General features: G+C 35.9%; 1 protein-coding gene across 4 annotated transcripts; it reads left to right on the forward strand.

The window, feature by feature from the left end:
- Position 1: 1 nt before the first annotated feature.
- Positions 2–10,444, forward strand: LOC146943287 (histone deacetylase 19-like). Of its 4 annotated transcripts, none has more exons than XM_085757555.1 (8): positions 2–108; positions 446–1,039; positions 3,516–3,956; positions 4,395–4,625; positions 5,327–5,397; positions 5,480–5,537; positions 9,945–10,013; positions 10,145–10,444. In XM_085757555.1, exons 2-8 carry the CDS (start codon positions 509–511, stop codon positions 10,238–10,240), a joined length of 1,497 nt encoding a protein of 498 aa, XP_085613681.1. In that variant the 5' UTR covers positions 2–108; positions 446–508; the 3' UTR covers positions 10,241–10,444. The 4 variants fall into 4 exon arrangements, 2 of the variants coding, with proteins under 2 accessions (XP_085613681.1, XP_085613682.1); XM_085757556.1 differs by having other exon boundaries at positions 459–1,039; XR_015033041.1 differs by lacking the exon at positions 5,480–5,537.
- Positions 10,445–12,734: the final 2,290 nt, after the last annotated feature.

Here is a 12,734-nt window from a genome sequence, read left to right on the forward strand (position 1 = left end):
CAGTTAGCCAGATTTACCAAAACTAACACCTACAAGCAGCTGCGACTACGCGACGAGTGTTCGCAGAGGAGTTGCCGGATTGTTTGTTTCGACTGCGCCGGAAAACAAGTACTCAATCTCTGTCCATTTTTATTTATAATAATTGAGTTTATGATATCCATTTCTATTTTGTTTTATATTTATTATTTCACCAGTTCAGTAGTTTAGCAATCGGTATCTATCTATCTATATATGTTGATTTTTTCTGTTGTTTTATTTATTTATTTATTTATGCTACTACATTGATTGATAGGTTTTGTATACACTTCGTTAGGGTTTGTGAATTCTTTCGTAGTTGATATGGTGCCATTACAGGGGGACGTGAACCCAATAGTCTAAATAACCAACCAATCACGGTCATTTGTATTTCTAAATATATATATTTTTTTCAATTCTTGTTTTCAAGAATTTTTTATCAGGATGGTTGAATATTGACGACAAGCACAAAGATTACCGAGTAGCTTCACACATGGATGTCAGTGGCAATTCTCTTCCGTCTTCTGCACCTGATGGGGTAAAGAGAAAAGTATGCTATTTCTATGATCCTGAGGTTGGGAATTATTATTATGGCCAAGGTCATCCCATGAAGCCACATCGTATCCGCATGACACATGCCCTTCTTGCCCACTATGGATTGCTTCAGCACATGCAGGTCCACAAGCCTTTTCCTGCTAGAGACAGGGACCTTTGCCGTTTTCATGCTGATGATTATGTTTCATTTCTTCGAAGCATAACCCCTGAAACACAACAGGATCATATGAGACAACTCAAACGCTTTAACGTTGGTGAAGATTGTCCTGTCTTTGATGGCCTATACTCTTTCTGTCAAACTTATGCTGGAGGTTCAGTTGGTGGTGCTGTCAAGTTGAATCACGATCAATGTGATATTGCTGTTAACTGGGCTGGTGGACTGCATCATGCCAAGAAGTGTGAGGCTTCTGGATTTTGCTATGTTAATGATATAGTCCTTGCAATCTTAGAACTTCTTAAACAGCACGAGGTTTGTCTAGCCGTGGAATTCCCTCTGCTTTAATTTTTCTTCATACTTTAAAGGTATATTTTGTGGAATCGATTGGATTTTTTATATTTCAATTTTCTTTAGAACTGATTTATGGTAAGTACTGAAGTTAATATTTAGGAAGTGTAGCTCAGACTTGCATGCTATATACGAGGATAAAAGAGTATTTCTCTCCTTGATCTTATTTTCTGTTAGATTCTTCTGGAAACTCATTCACAGGGACAACACTAAATTTAATGAAACACAAACCACTTAAAAGTTCTAAAAAAATGTTACTTTTCATCTGTGAAGCTTTTGCTGTAAACTCACTCAGTGTCTATTATCAATCAGAACATGAAGCCATAGTCAGTATATTTTACAACACTAATGTTGGTCAGGTTTGCATCCACACATTTCTTTTCTCCTAACAAGGCACTTATGTCTTCCTCAGTACATCTAAATAAAAGTAAGCTTGAGCACACCATTGTCCGTTAACTAGTCAGTTTAGTGTTCAATTTAAAGGAAAATGCTATCTATATTCTATAGTATTTGACAACATGGCACGCTTTCTGGTTTCTAGGAGAATGTTCGGCTGGGTAAAGGTTTTCATAATTTTATCATGCACTTAGAGTCAACTAGCAGTTCTTGTTACATATAAGTTATAACTATAAGTTTGGTTAATTATTTTTCCGTATGTCCTTTCTGATATGTATTCTTTAAATCTCACATAGGGGTTAGGCTGTTCACATCAAGAGTGCTTTACCTATTGATGCTTTGTGCATGACCAGAATAATGTTGGTATTTAGTTGGTTTGGTTTGTACCAATTTGAACTGTTAGAGTTAATCGGCCATTTGTTTCTCAACTCAAATATTTGTACATTAATGTGGTGGTATTTTTCTCCAGTTATACTACAGTTTTCTCTTGTTTGCTCTGGTTTCAACAATAAAATTTTGTTCTCCTAGGATAGTCTTCCATAATATATGTGCTGCAATGATATATTACATAAGTTCTAAGCAATCATGTCAATGGTGGATGGTGCAATATGGTAGCCAGTAAAAAATCTGACATATATCATGTGCGACAGCAATGCGGCTATGAAGGAAGCATGGTGGATAGAGTAAAAATATCACATACACACCAAAAGAACTGCAGAAAAGAATTAAAAAAATGACAATATTAAATAACAATTAAAACTCAATTGATGGAAAATATTTTAAAGTCACATAATCCTATATCATAACCTCATCACCATCAAGTTCAAGACCTCAAATAACAACAAAATGATAAAAACAATACAAACAAAAAGTAAACGAGAACAATGAAAAAACAGAATGAAAAATAGACAGTAAGGCAGAGGCGAAAAAAGGGACTGAAGAAGGATGAACAAAATTAGAGAATGAGATGGATATAGCAGAATCCAGGAGATAAAAAAAACAGAAGCAGGAAGAACAGAGGAGGTCGCCAGAACTGGGTGGTTGCTGTATGCCATAATACAGACAGCCAGTCACTAGAGATAGAAACGATGAACAACGAGATGAATGAGAGTGTAGAGTGCAACAGTGCATTGAAGAGAACTGCTGCAAATGCGATGCTGCAACTTTCTTCTAGGGTTTTCCATCACGGGCCTAACTTTTCATGGCCAGGTTCCGTTTTTTTTTTTTTTTTTTTAATTTTGAATTTATAATATTTTTGGTGGATATTTTTGCCATGGCTGCCATTGCCCATTGGTGCCTGCTGCGCCCAGTGAATGGTGGCTGCTATGGCCCTCCATGAAGAACCCTCCACTCTACGTTGGAAATTACAACACTGGTTCTATGTGTAGGTAGCTGCATGCATTTAAGTTTTGAACTAAATTTACTGCTTTTAAAGAAAACATACTTTGACGGAGAAACGAACGTGAATTTTCCAAACTATTTAGTTTCAATACATGCTTCTGTTGGAATTTAACCATTAAAAGTGCTGCCTCAATTTGGTATCATACTGTTTCAAAAAGAAATAATGGAGAGCTATTTGAATACTACGATTTTGTTTGTGCAATAAGTCACCAACATCTGCGACTGCAGTACTGCCTACTCATATTTAGTAGATATAAAATAATTAGAGGATTGCTGTCTTATCGTGTTAATTATACAATGGAACGTCTAGTCAAGCCTGCTCTTAAAGCAGTAGGTAAAATGAATTGCATAGTTTAGTTTATATGGGACACACAACAAGCCAAAAACCATTTTGAGGTTTGTTATGGATCGAAAAATTCCTCGACTATGGCATAGGTTTTACCGCTTGATGATTATGCTCATATTTGTTCAAAATATTAAGCTGTAGTCCCTGAAATATTCAGAAACACTACGAGGGCATAAACTGTAGAAAGTTTGTTTGGCAGGTGACAGTGACAGTGCTAATGTTTTGAACTTCTCAAGTGTGTTTGCATACTGCTGTTTCAGTTCATATTTTAAAATGCTAATGTTACGTTTGTTGTAGCGTGTTCTATATGTGGACATTGATATCCACCATGGAGATGGTGTGGAGGAAGCTTTCTACACTACTGATAGAGTCATGACTGTTTCTTTCCATAAATTTGGTGATTATTTTCCTGGTACTGGCGACTTGCGTGATATTGGATATGGAAAGGGAAAATACTACTCTCTTAATGTTCCACTTGATGACGGCATTGATGATGAGAGTTATCATTTGTTGTTCAAACCTTTAATCGGCAAAGTAATGGAAATCTTTAGGCCCGGTGCAGTTGTTCTCCAGTGTGGTGCAGACTCTTTATCTGGAGACAGGTTGGGATGCTTTAATCTTTCAATTAGGGGTCATGCAGAGTGTGTCAGATACATGAGATCATTCAATGTTCCCCTCTTGCTACTAGGTGGTGGCGGATACACCATTCGGAATGTTGCTCGGTGTTGGTGCTATGAGGTAAAACATTGTTTTTCCTTTATTTGATGTAATATCACTAATATAAGGTAGCTTGATTTTATTTATAAGGCAACCAGAGACCTCTGTCAGAGCGCCAAAACATCTAGTTGAATTATAATATTGAAATTTCAATATTTTCTACATATTTCATGTTAATTATAAAAAATGCTAAACATGAACTAATTCATTATGTAAAACAAGCGATGGTGTTCAAGAAGTCTAAGTAGCTGTGTATTGTTTCCTTATACTAGTCTCGAACTATAAAATATCAATTGAGATATTATTAAAGCCTCTCAGAATGCAATGTGACATTTCATGTAATTATTTCTCATATCTCAGTTTGTTCAGTGTTTTAATATTTATTTACAATTTTAGTCAATCTTCTGTCTAGACTTTCATCCAAGTACATAAAATTTTATTGGCTATTTGTTAAGGCAGACGGGAGTTGCTCTTGGAATAGAAGTTGATGACAAAATGCCAGAGCACGAGTATTATGAATATTTCGGTCCAGATTATACCCTTCATGTTGCCCCAAGTAACATGGAAAACAAAAATACCCGACATTTACTTGATAATATCCGATCTAAGCTACTTGAGAATCTTTCGAAGCTGCAACATGCTCCCAGTGTTCAATTTCAGGAAAGGCCTCCTGATTCTGATCTTGGAGAGGTAAATTATTTAACTAAATTTTTCCCCGTTGTTATCTTTATTTCACGCATGTTTGTTTTCAGCAGAAGATAAGAGCCTATTTTGTGCAAATACTTTCTGTTCTTGTTTGCTTTGTCTCCTGTTTACAAAATAACTTCTGTTTTCGTTGACTTTTATACAAGTATTTGAAAACAGGAAACCAAGTAATACAAGTGAAATTAAGAAATAAAACAGAATATGTTTGCAAAGCAAACTAGCCCTATAAAATTATTTTTGAACACACTGATGCATAAGGTACCCACTACCCACATATAGGGATTCAAAAAAGAATTTTAATTTTAACTGTATTATCCCATGCAAAAGGAGCAACTTGAATACTTCACAGGAAAAAAGCATTTCTAACCAGATCCATGACTCCTTCAGAGAATAATTCTGTGTCAATAGTCCTATACTCAGGTGCAATGCGATTAACAGCTCTTCTCTTACCTTCCTTACTCTTAAATTCCCCTCCTTAATAGAATACCCCACTTCTTCTACTACACTACTGGACACATCATTAACTATCCTTTGGCCCTACCTCCTTCATCCTAGAATATATGATAGGAGCCAAAATTAAATAGAAGAACTGAATGGTATTTATACTGACTTTTCCCTAACTTGTCCTAGCTATTTTTGACTCTCTTCATCCTGTTTGAACTCATTCCCTGTTCACAATTCTCCAGGAATTTGACGATCATGAAGATAGAGATGAGCATTGGGATCCAGATTCTGGCATGGACATTGATGTTGAACGGTATTTCACTTTATAACTGTATACTAAATTTACTTATCATCAAGTATCACATGATCAGTGTGTCCTTTACCTCATTTATCAGCGATATTCTCCAAAGCAAAGTCAAGAGAGAAATTGTTGAATCTCAGCTCAATGATCCGGTGTGTGTATTTATCTTTTGAAGTATTTAATTTAAATATATTAATTTCTTGTGGAGAATCTAATATTTGTAGAACATATGACGTGTGTTGTTAGGAATTTGTATCTAAACCTACATGCATTTACAACATTTTCCGACAAATATCTAGAATTAAATTTGATATACTCTTAGTTACTTTAATGTGGCAACCATAGTATTTACCTGTTAACAAATCAACAGTCCATTCCTTTGTCAGTGCACTGTTCAAAACCCCACGTACTTTTTTTACAGTTCTCAGTCCCCATTTAATTTTATTCATTTTTAATCTTGTACAACCTACTGTTGAGAGAAGGGAAAGGGGAAAACCTTGTCAGTCGAGAGAAGAAATTCTTTTACCCTTTAAGCCTTAGCAAATATGCATTAACTATTAATTTTCGAGTGGATTTAAAAGCCACAAAATACTGGCTATTTCTTAAAGAAAATAGAAATGATTAGTTTATCTCCAAAGAAGTTTGGGAATTTGTCATATACCTGCATGTGGGATCGAGTCTATGGGGAAAGTAAGAAGCAAGACTTGTCGTTGACTAACCTAAGTTTTCTCAAAATGATTTCATTCTTGTTTATTCCAATTCCAATAGCAGCTTGTCTTTTTAGAGGTTACAGATAATAAAGAGAATCCTAACCAAACTCTACCACCAATAAGGATTATGTTTTGCAAAAGTACATTTAAGGCTTCTTATTTTAAAAAGATTAAATAGTTCAAATCTTTTTTATCCATATGATTGCTCTCCTCTTCGATCTTGAGCTTGTCCTTAAGCTTAAACTTTGGATAAGCTTCTTAGAAATGTGTCAGACAACCTTCTGAACCACTTCTGTCATCAGAAACCTCCTCTAGTGTCATCGATTCAAAAAGTGTGTCAAGACCAAGCTCAAATATGGGAAACACTAACGTTGGATCTTTGCACGTGCGAACTCTAGCAAATCGCCTTTTGTCAATGAAAGACAGCCCCAAACAGGGGAGGAGCTACACTATGTTGAGGGTGTTCAAGTGAACCCCCTGAACCGGGAAAAAAAAACCTGTAAATCCAATATATTTTTACTTTTTGAACCCCTCAAATATTGTTCTTGCACCTTAACTCAAAGAACCTAAGAGAAGAAACAACACGGGAGATGGTAAATAGAGGATATGCAGGCAATGCAAAAATACCATTGCGTAGATGCAAGCATGAAAAAGGAAGTGTGAGCGGCGGCCAGTTAACAAGAAGACTATTTAGGGTTTTCTATAGTCCACTTTGGGCTTTTCACTATGTGGCCTATTTCTTTTTTACCAAAATGTGGCCCGCGTGTTATATTAGAGTATCTGATAGTTAAGCTTAGTCTAGTTTGTTTTATATCTAAGCTTAGCATAAGCCAGCTGTACACAGCTGGCATCTCTTATTCATTGTAACTGGCAAGTGTAAGGAGTCTTACACTTGACCTGCTATTGCAGGTTTCCTCAATCCATCTATAAAAGATGGAATGTAACAGAAATATTGCATTCAATGAAAAATCAGAATTCAGTTCAAAAGTTAGTTAGATCTATTAGACATTTCTCTCTCTACTCTACCAGATTTTATATGTTATGTCTAGTTGTGTTTCTTTTATTTAACCGAAGAAAACAATGCGTGTTGTCCCCGTGAGCATAGCTCAATTGGTAGGGACAATGCATAATATATGTTAGGGCTGGGGTTCAAACCTCATACACCCACTTCTTCTTATTTAAAATATGTGAGCTCCAGCCACTAGGCTACTTGACCAAAAAAATAAATAATTTGTGTTCAATGGCATTTAAAAAACATATAAAAAGATAAAATATTGCCGGATAAGGCAGAAATTGTTAAACTAATTGATTGAATCATTTAGACTTATAAAAGAATGATTTATTTAGTCTTCGCAATATATATTTTTGGCTTAATTGCATGTTTGATCCCTTATGTTTATTTTAGTTTTTAAGTTGGTCGCTTATGTTTTAAAAGTTTCAAGTTGGTCCCTTATGTTTGAAAAGTTTCAAGTTGGTCCAAAACGTTACTCACATTGGAATAAGTTAGTCCATTCCACGACATTATTGAGTTTAATAAAACAAAAAAAAATTAAAAAAATGTTTTAAAACTGATTTTCTAAATAAGTTAAGTTCCATCACCCATATTGTCAACCCATATCTTTAAACGTTAAGTGATTGAAGGGACTAACTTATTCCAACGTGAGTAATGTTTTGGACCAACTTGAAACTTTTAAAACGTAAGGGACCAACTTGAAACTTTTAAAACATAAGGGACCAACTTGAAAACTAAAATAAACATAAGGGATCAAACATGCAATTAAGCCTATATTTTTTATATTCGGTTTCACTGCTATAAACTATTAAATTTGTAAAGATTTTATATGTAATTTTTTTTTTGCACACATACATGTAGGGATGATAATGAGTATCTATGGGTAAAATAATATGATATTTATGCTCTTTCCGTTGAATAAATCTAACTCGTGTTTACTCCATATCCTTGTGATTATCCGTTAAAAGGATAATCAACAAATTTAGAGGTACAAGATTATGAACATTCTAATTTCATTGTTGTTTTTGTTGTCGTAGGAGATTATGAATAATTTCTTTATGAGAAAAATATCGTAGTATGAGCATGAATTTATTTATCAACATCATATTCATGAAATTATTGGTGTTTTTTTTTTTTTTGAAAAAAAAAAATTTGAACCCCCTAGGCCAGGGTCCTGGCTACGCCAATGGCTCCAAACCATCATCTAGTTGAATGAAAAGTTTGCAAGGCCATTTGTCCTCATCCCTTACATTTTACAGCAGACATAATATACTTTCTTACTGCGACACCCTTAATGTATAATATACCAGTCATGCCTAATTGGAAGGAAGGAAAGGGATGTGAATAAAGTTGAATCCGCGTATTTTTGCCTTTCAGGCAAGCTGCGAAGCTTTTCTTGCTGACGACGAAAGCTTCAAACTCAGACCGAGACACCTTACTTTGTAACACCTAACTGTTGAAAAACATGCAAGCCAAGTTTGACAGATTGTGCAAGTCTTTACAAAGATTTGGACAAACGACAAACGTATAAAGGACTTATCCTAAGGAAGAAATCTAGGAGATTGCTCCATATAACTGCTTAAGTTGGATCACCATGAAGGAAAAACCATTTTAATCACCCAACTAGTGAAGAGGTCAATCATAGATATCTGCCATAGACAAAAATAGGCTAATAGGACATTTTAGTCACGAGAGACTCTACCATCAGAAACCAAACATCCTAGAATATTATTTGGCCACCATTTTAGCCTTGAGACGACCCAGGTTAGCATTAGGTCGACCCTGATGGTAAAGATCCACCAATAACTTGAATGGAGAAAAGGTACAAGGTTCCAAGTACCGCTCTTTTGAAGAGCACACATTTCATCAACCTATCACTTGTTTCCAATCATAGTTCGAGAAGGCATCATCTGCAATATTAGGGATAGCCATAAAAGATCATGAAGACAAACAAAATGTCATAATAACTAAAAGTAACATAGTGAGTAGAAGGGTTATAAGTAGGCACATTATACCTTTATGAATGGGAAGATTAGAGTTAGAGGTAGAGCCAAAACAAATGGAGAAGTAAGCATCTGCAATAACCTCATGGGCAGAAGGAGTAAGTCTAGGCTGCGGTGTTGGCAAGAAAAACACTCACGATGATAGACTTGCGAAGGACGAAAATAGAATTATCTTGAACACGAGGCAGACATGAATGGACTCGGAGCGAACAGGCTAAAGGAATTCCGATAGATTTGGGAGTGGGGAAATGCAACATGCTTAAATAAGGTAGCATAAACTTACACCCGGTAACTGTAGAGACTAAGAGACTAGTAGTGATAACCCTATTGGGGCTGGGTGTTCCAACATCTATGGAATTAAAAGACTAAATCATTTTTAGTCTGTCCCTCAATTGTTCCAATATATCTAAACCTTTGATCATTGGTTGACGTTAACAAGCTTCACATGTAGAGTTAGTGATATAGTTCAAATACACTGATAAAATTGTATTTAGTGTGTTGCTGCCTATCAAGGAATAGGAATGAAGATGGAGGAAAATCTCAACAAAGGCTGAGATTCCCATGTATCACACTTTGTATTATTTGAGAACTGTTTTGACATTAGAGTCCAAAGACACAACTATAGAGGCTCTGGCAGCAGCTGATGAGTGATTCTTCTTGTTTTTTTTTTTGAGCAAAGATGAGTAATTCCCTCTATGAATGAATTGCATTGTTGTGCAATCCTCAGGCAGCTAATATATTTTATGCCTCTGTTGAAAATTATTTATATTAATTTACAAACAAACTCATGGTATGGAAAATTATACAATTTGTAATGCTGGCTTATCATGCCAGGAGGACCTGAAAAGAACTAGAGAGCACTCAAGGGTCTCGGATACTGCTGCAGTTGAAACAAGCGTGAAGGTGAGTTTCATAATTTCATAAAAAGTACAGATGCATAAAAATTAAATGTATGCATGCATAAGTATCAGTGCATTTTATTGAAAATATGTGGTTGCTATAAAACTTCTACTTATTGAATTTGGTTCTTGCAGGCTTTAGATATTTGTTCTCAGTCAGTTGATGAAGATAATGTGAAAGATGAAGAGAATATTGTGACTGATTTGGCCAGAGAGACGGATCTGAAGTGATTGATGAACTGTTTTATTCAATGATCTTTTTGTGATTAGCATTTCCTAAAATAATTGAGATGTAGCTGTTGCTTGGTACCTTTGTCATCATTTTGCTTTCATGCCTATTTTAAGGCTTTATATCACATGACAAGTGGTTTCTTTACCCATAATATTACATTTTGTTCCAAAATAGCAAAATAGTACTCCAGTTCGTTTGTTTGAGTGCGGATTTTGTGTTTCTAGTTTCAGAGTACAATTTGTGAATTATACACTTTCAATAAAACTAATTAATGCTATAAATTTGGAAAATTGAACTTTGTTTTTTATTTATAGAAATTTTATTTTTTGTTATATGAAAATTTAAACTTCCATGAAATAAAATTTTGTTACCTATATTAATTTTTTTTGAACGAGCCAAAATGAATTATATTATTAAAACGGAAGTGAATCACTATGCACAAGGCGTGCAACGAATGAAACACCCAAAGATAGTTACAAAGTCACTTGTGCCTAATCAAGAGAGCACCACCAAAAGAAAGTAGTAACAACGAAATTACTAAACAAAAACACCCATACATGAAAGATGGTGTCGCCATCAATCATGATAGTCAAAAGCAAAAGTAAACAAATTTGTCTTCAACCACAAAAAAGAATTCAGTTTTACTTTGTCAAGGATGGTATAAGTATCGGAAGCGGTATTGTTGAAAACCCGGTTCCCGATTGTTCCTTTCCTTCCAAATGACCCAGACACACGAAAGCCAAATAACCTTGAAGAATGAATGGGATGATTGCGGCATTGCCGCCATATGGCTAAACTGAATAAAGTGATCATGAAGCACACATGGAGATACCAAAGAGAGCTGAAGCCACTGCCAGACAAGGGACCAAACACTACCCAATGTCGCACAACTTAAGAAAAGATGGTATGCCGTCTTCTGAGAGCTACATCCACCTTGAAGCGTTGTATGGGAGGAGATGTAGAAACATTATTGGGTTGGTATGAGTCGAGACCACAAACCTTAAACCCTAAACCCCAAACCCTCAACCCCAAACCTTCAACCCTCAATCCCTACACCGTAAACCCTAATCCCTAAACCTAAACCCTAAATCCTAAGCCATAAACCTTTAAGGTTTGCGACATAATCCTCAAATGGTCCGCATGCTGCTCCTCCGACTTCAAATACACAAAGATATCGTCTATAAACACAACCACAAACATATCCAAATAAGGATGGAAAATCCTTTTCATGTATCCCAAGGGTAAACAAACTAAACCCTAAACCCTAAACCCTAAACCATAAAACCCTAAACATAAACCTTCAAGGTTTGCAACAAAATCCTTAAATGCTCCGCATGCTCCTCCTCCGACTTCGAATACACTAAGATATCGTCTATAGACACCACCACGAATTGATCCAAATAAGGATGGAAAATCCTTTTCATGTATCCCAAGGGTAAACAAACTAAATCCATCTTAAAATCTACTCCACCAAAATTCCAAGGACAACTCACACGAACTAAGGGAGTGGTCACCGAGTCATTGGCTAAGGTATCAATGAAAATGATACACCCTCTCCTCTATATGGAGGGCATATCAAGTGAGAGGAGTTACTAAAATGAGACTATTCCTCTCAATATATGAGACAAAACTAGATTCAACTTTTAAGCACAATCAAGAGAAATAAACGAATACATTGCACCAGTAACAATAATTGCAATCAAAGGAGTGTTATTAATTAAACAAATACCTCAAATCAGGTTGTCCGGTTCCACACCCTCCTCAACACTCAAAGCAAACCCTTCCTATCCGACTTCATTTTCTTCGTCTTCGGGCACTTAGTACTAAAATGACCAGCTTCTCCACAGTTGAAACAAATCACCTCCTTACTCCTGCACTCAAAAGCACGGTGCCCAATCTTCCCACACTTAAACCAAGTAATTGCAGTACTCTTGCAATCAGCAAAGCGATGTCTAGCTCCGCCACACTTGTAGCATCTCAGTTCTACCCCCACTTAGATTAGACCAACCTATCACCTTCTTCTTTCGCTTATCAGCTGAAGCTCCATATGGTTTACCACGATCCTGGCCCTTTCCCTTCTTATCACTTGCATTCTTATAATATCTTGACCTTGCCTTGTTGTCCTCGTCATAAATCCTACCCAAACTTAAGAAAAGGATTTTAGGAGAAGGTCACAACAGTAGTTTGAGTATTCATCCCGGAGCGACGAAGAGGTATCAAGATCATAATAAGTTGTTTTGGTGGCCAAGAAAGAAGAGGAATTTGCTAAGGTTATGTATGCTTGGTTTGTTAGAAGTCTAAGATTGAGCATTAGAATCCGTTTGGAGTGAGTTGGAGTGAATGTTTACCGTTCATTGAGTTTACTTACAACAACAGTTCTCACTCAAGTATTGGTATGACATGTTTGAAGCATTGTATGAGAATTAATGATTAGGTAGGAATTATTAGATTCCTTGTGTCTCTAGATAGTTTTGAGTGCGAGTTGCAAGAAAC

This window comes from Medicago sativa, chromosome 3, assembly GCF_051527215.1.
Source record: "Medicago sativa cultivar Bolivia chromosome 3, Bolivia_mono, whole genome shotgun sequence".
In the NCBI taxonomy this organism is placed as follows: domain Eukaryota; kingdom Viridiplantae; phylum Streptophyta; class Magnoliopsida; order Fabales; family Fabaceae; genus Medicago; species Medicago sativa.

Excerpts from the sequence above, each read along its gene's own strand:
- LOC146943287 (XM_085757555.1), top strand. The coding sequence starts at position 509 with ATGGATGTCAGTGGCAATTCTCTTCCGTCTTCTGCACCTGATGGGGTA. Across the intron at positions 3,957-4,394 it reads CTCGGTGTTGGTGCTATGAG|ACGGGAGTTGCTCTTGGAAT; the intron begins GTAAAACATTGT and ends TTGTTAAGGCAG. Across the intron at positions 5,398-5,479 it reads ATGGACATTGATGTTGAACG|CGATATTCTCCAAAGCAAAG; the intron begins GTATTTCACTTT and ends CTCATTTATCAG.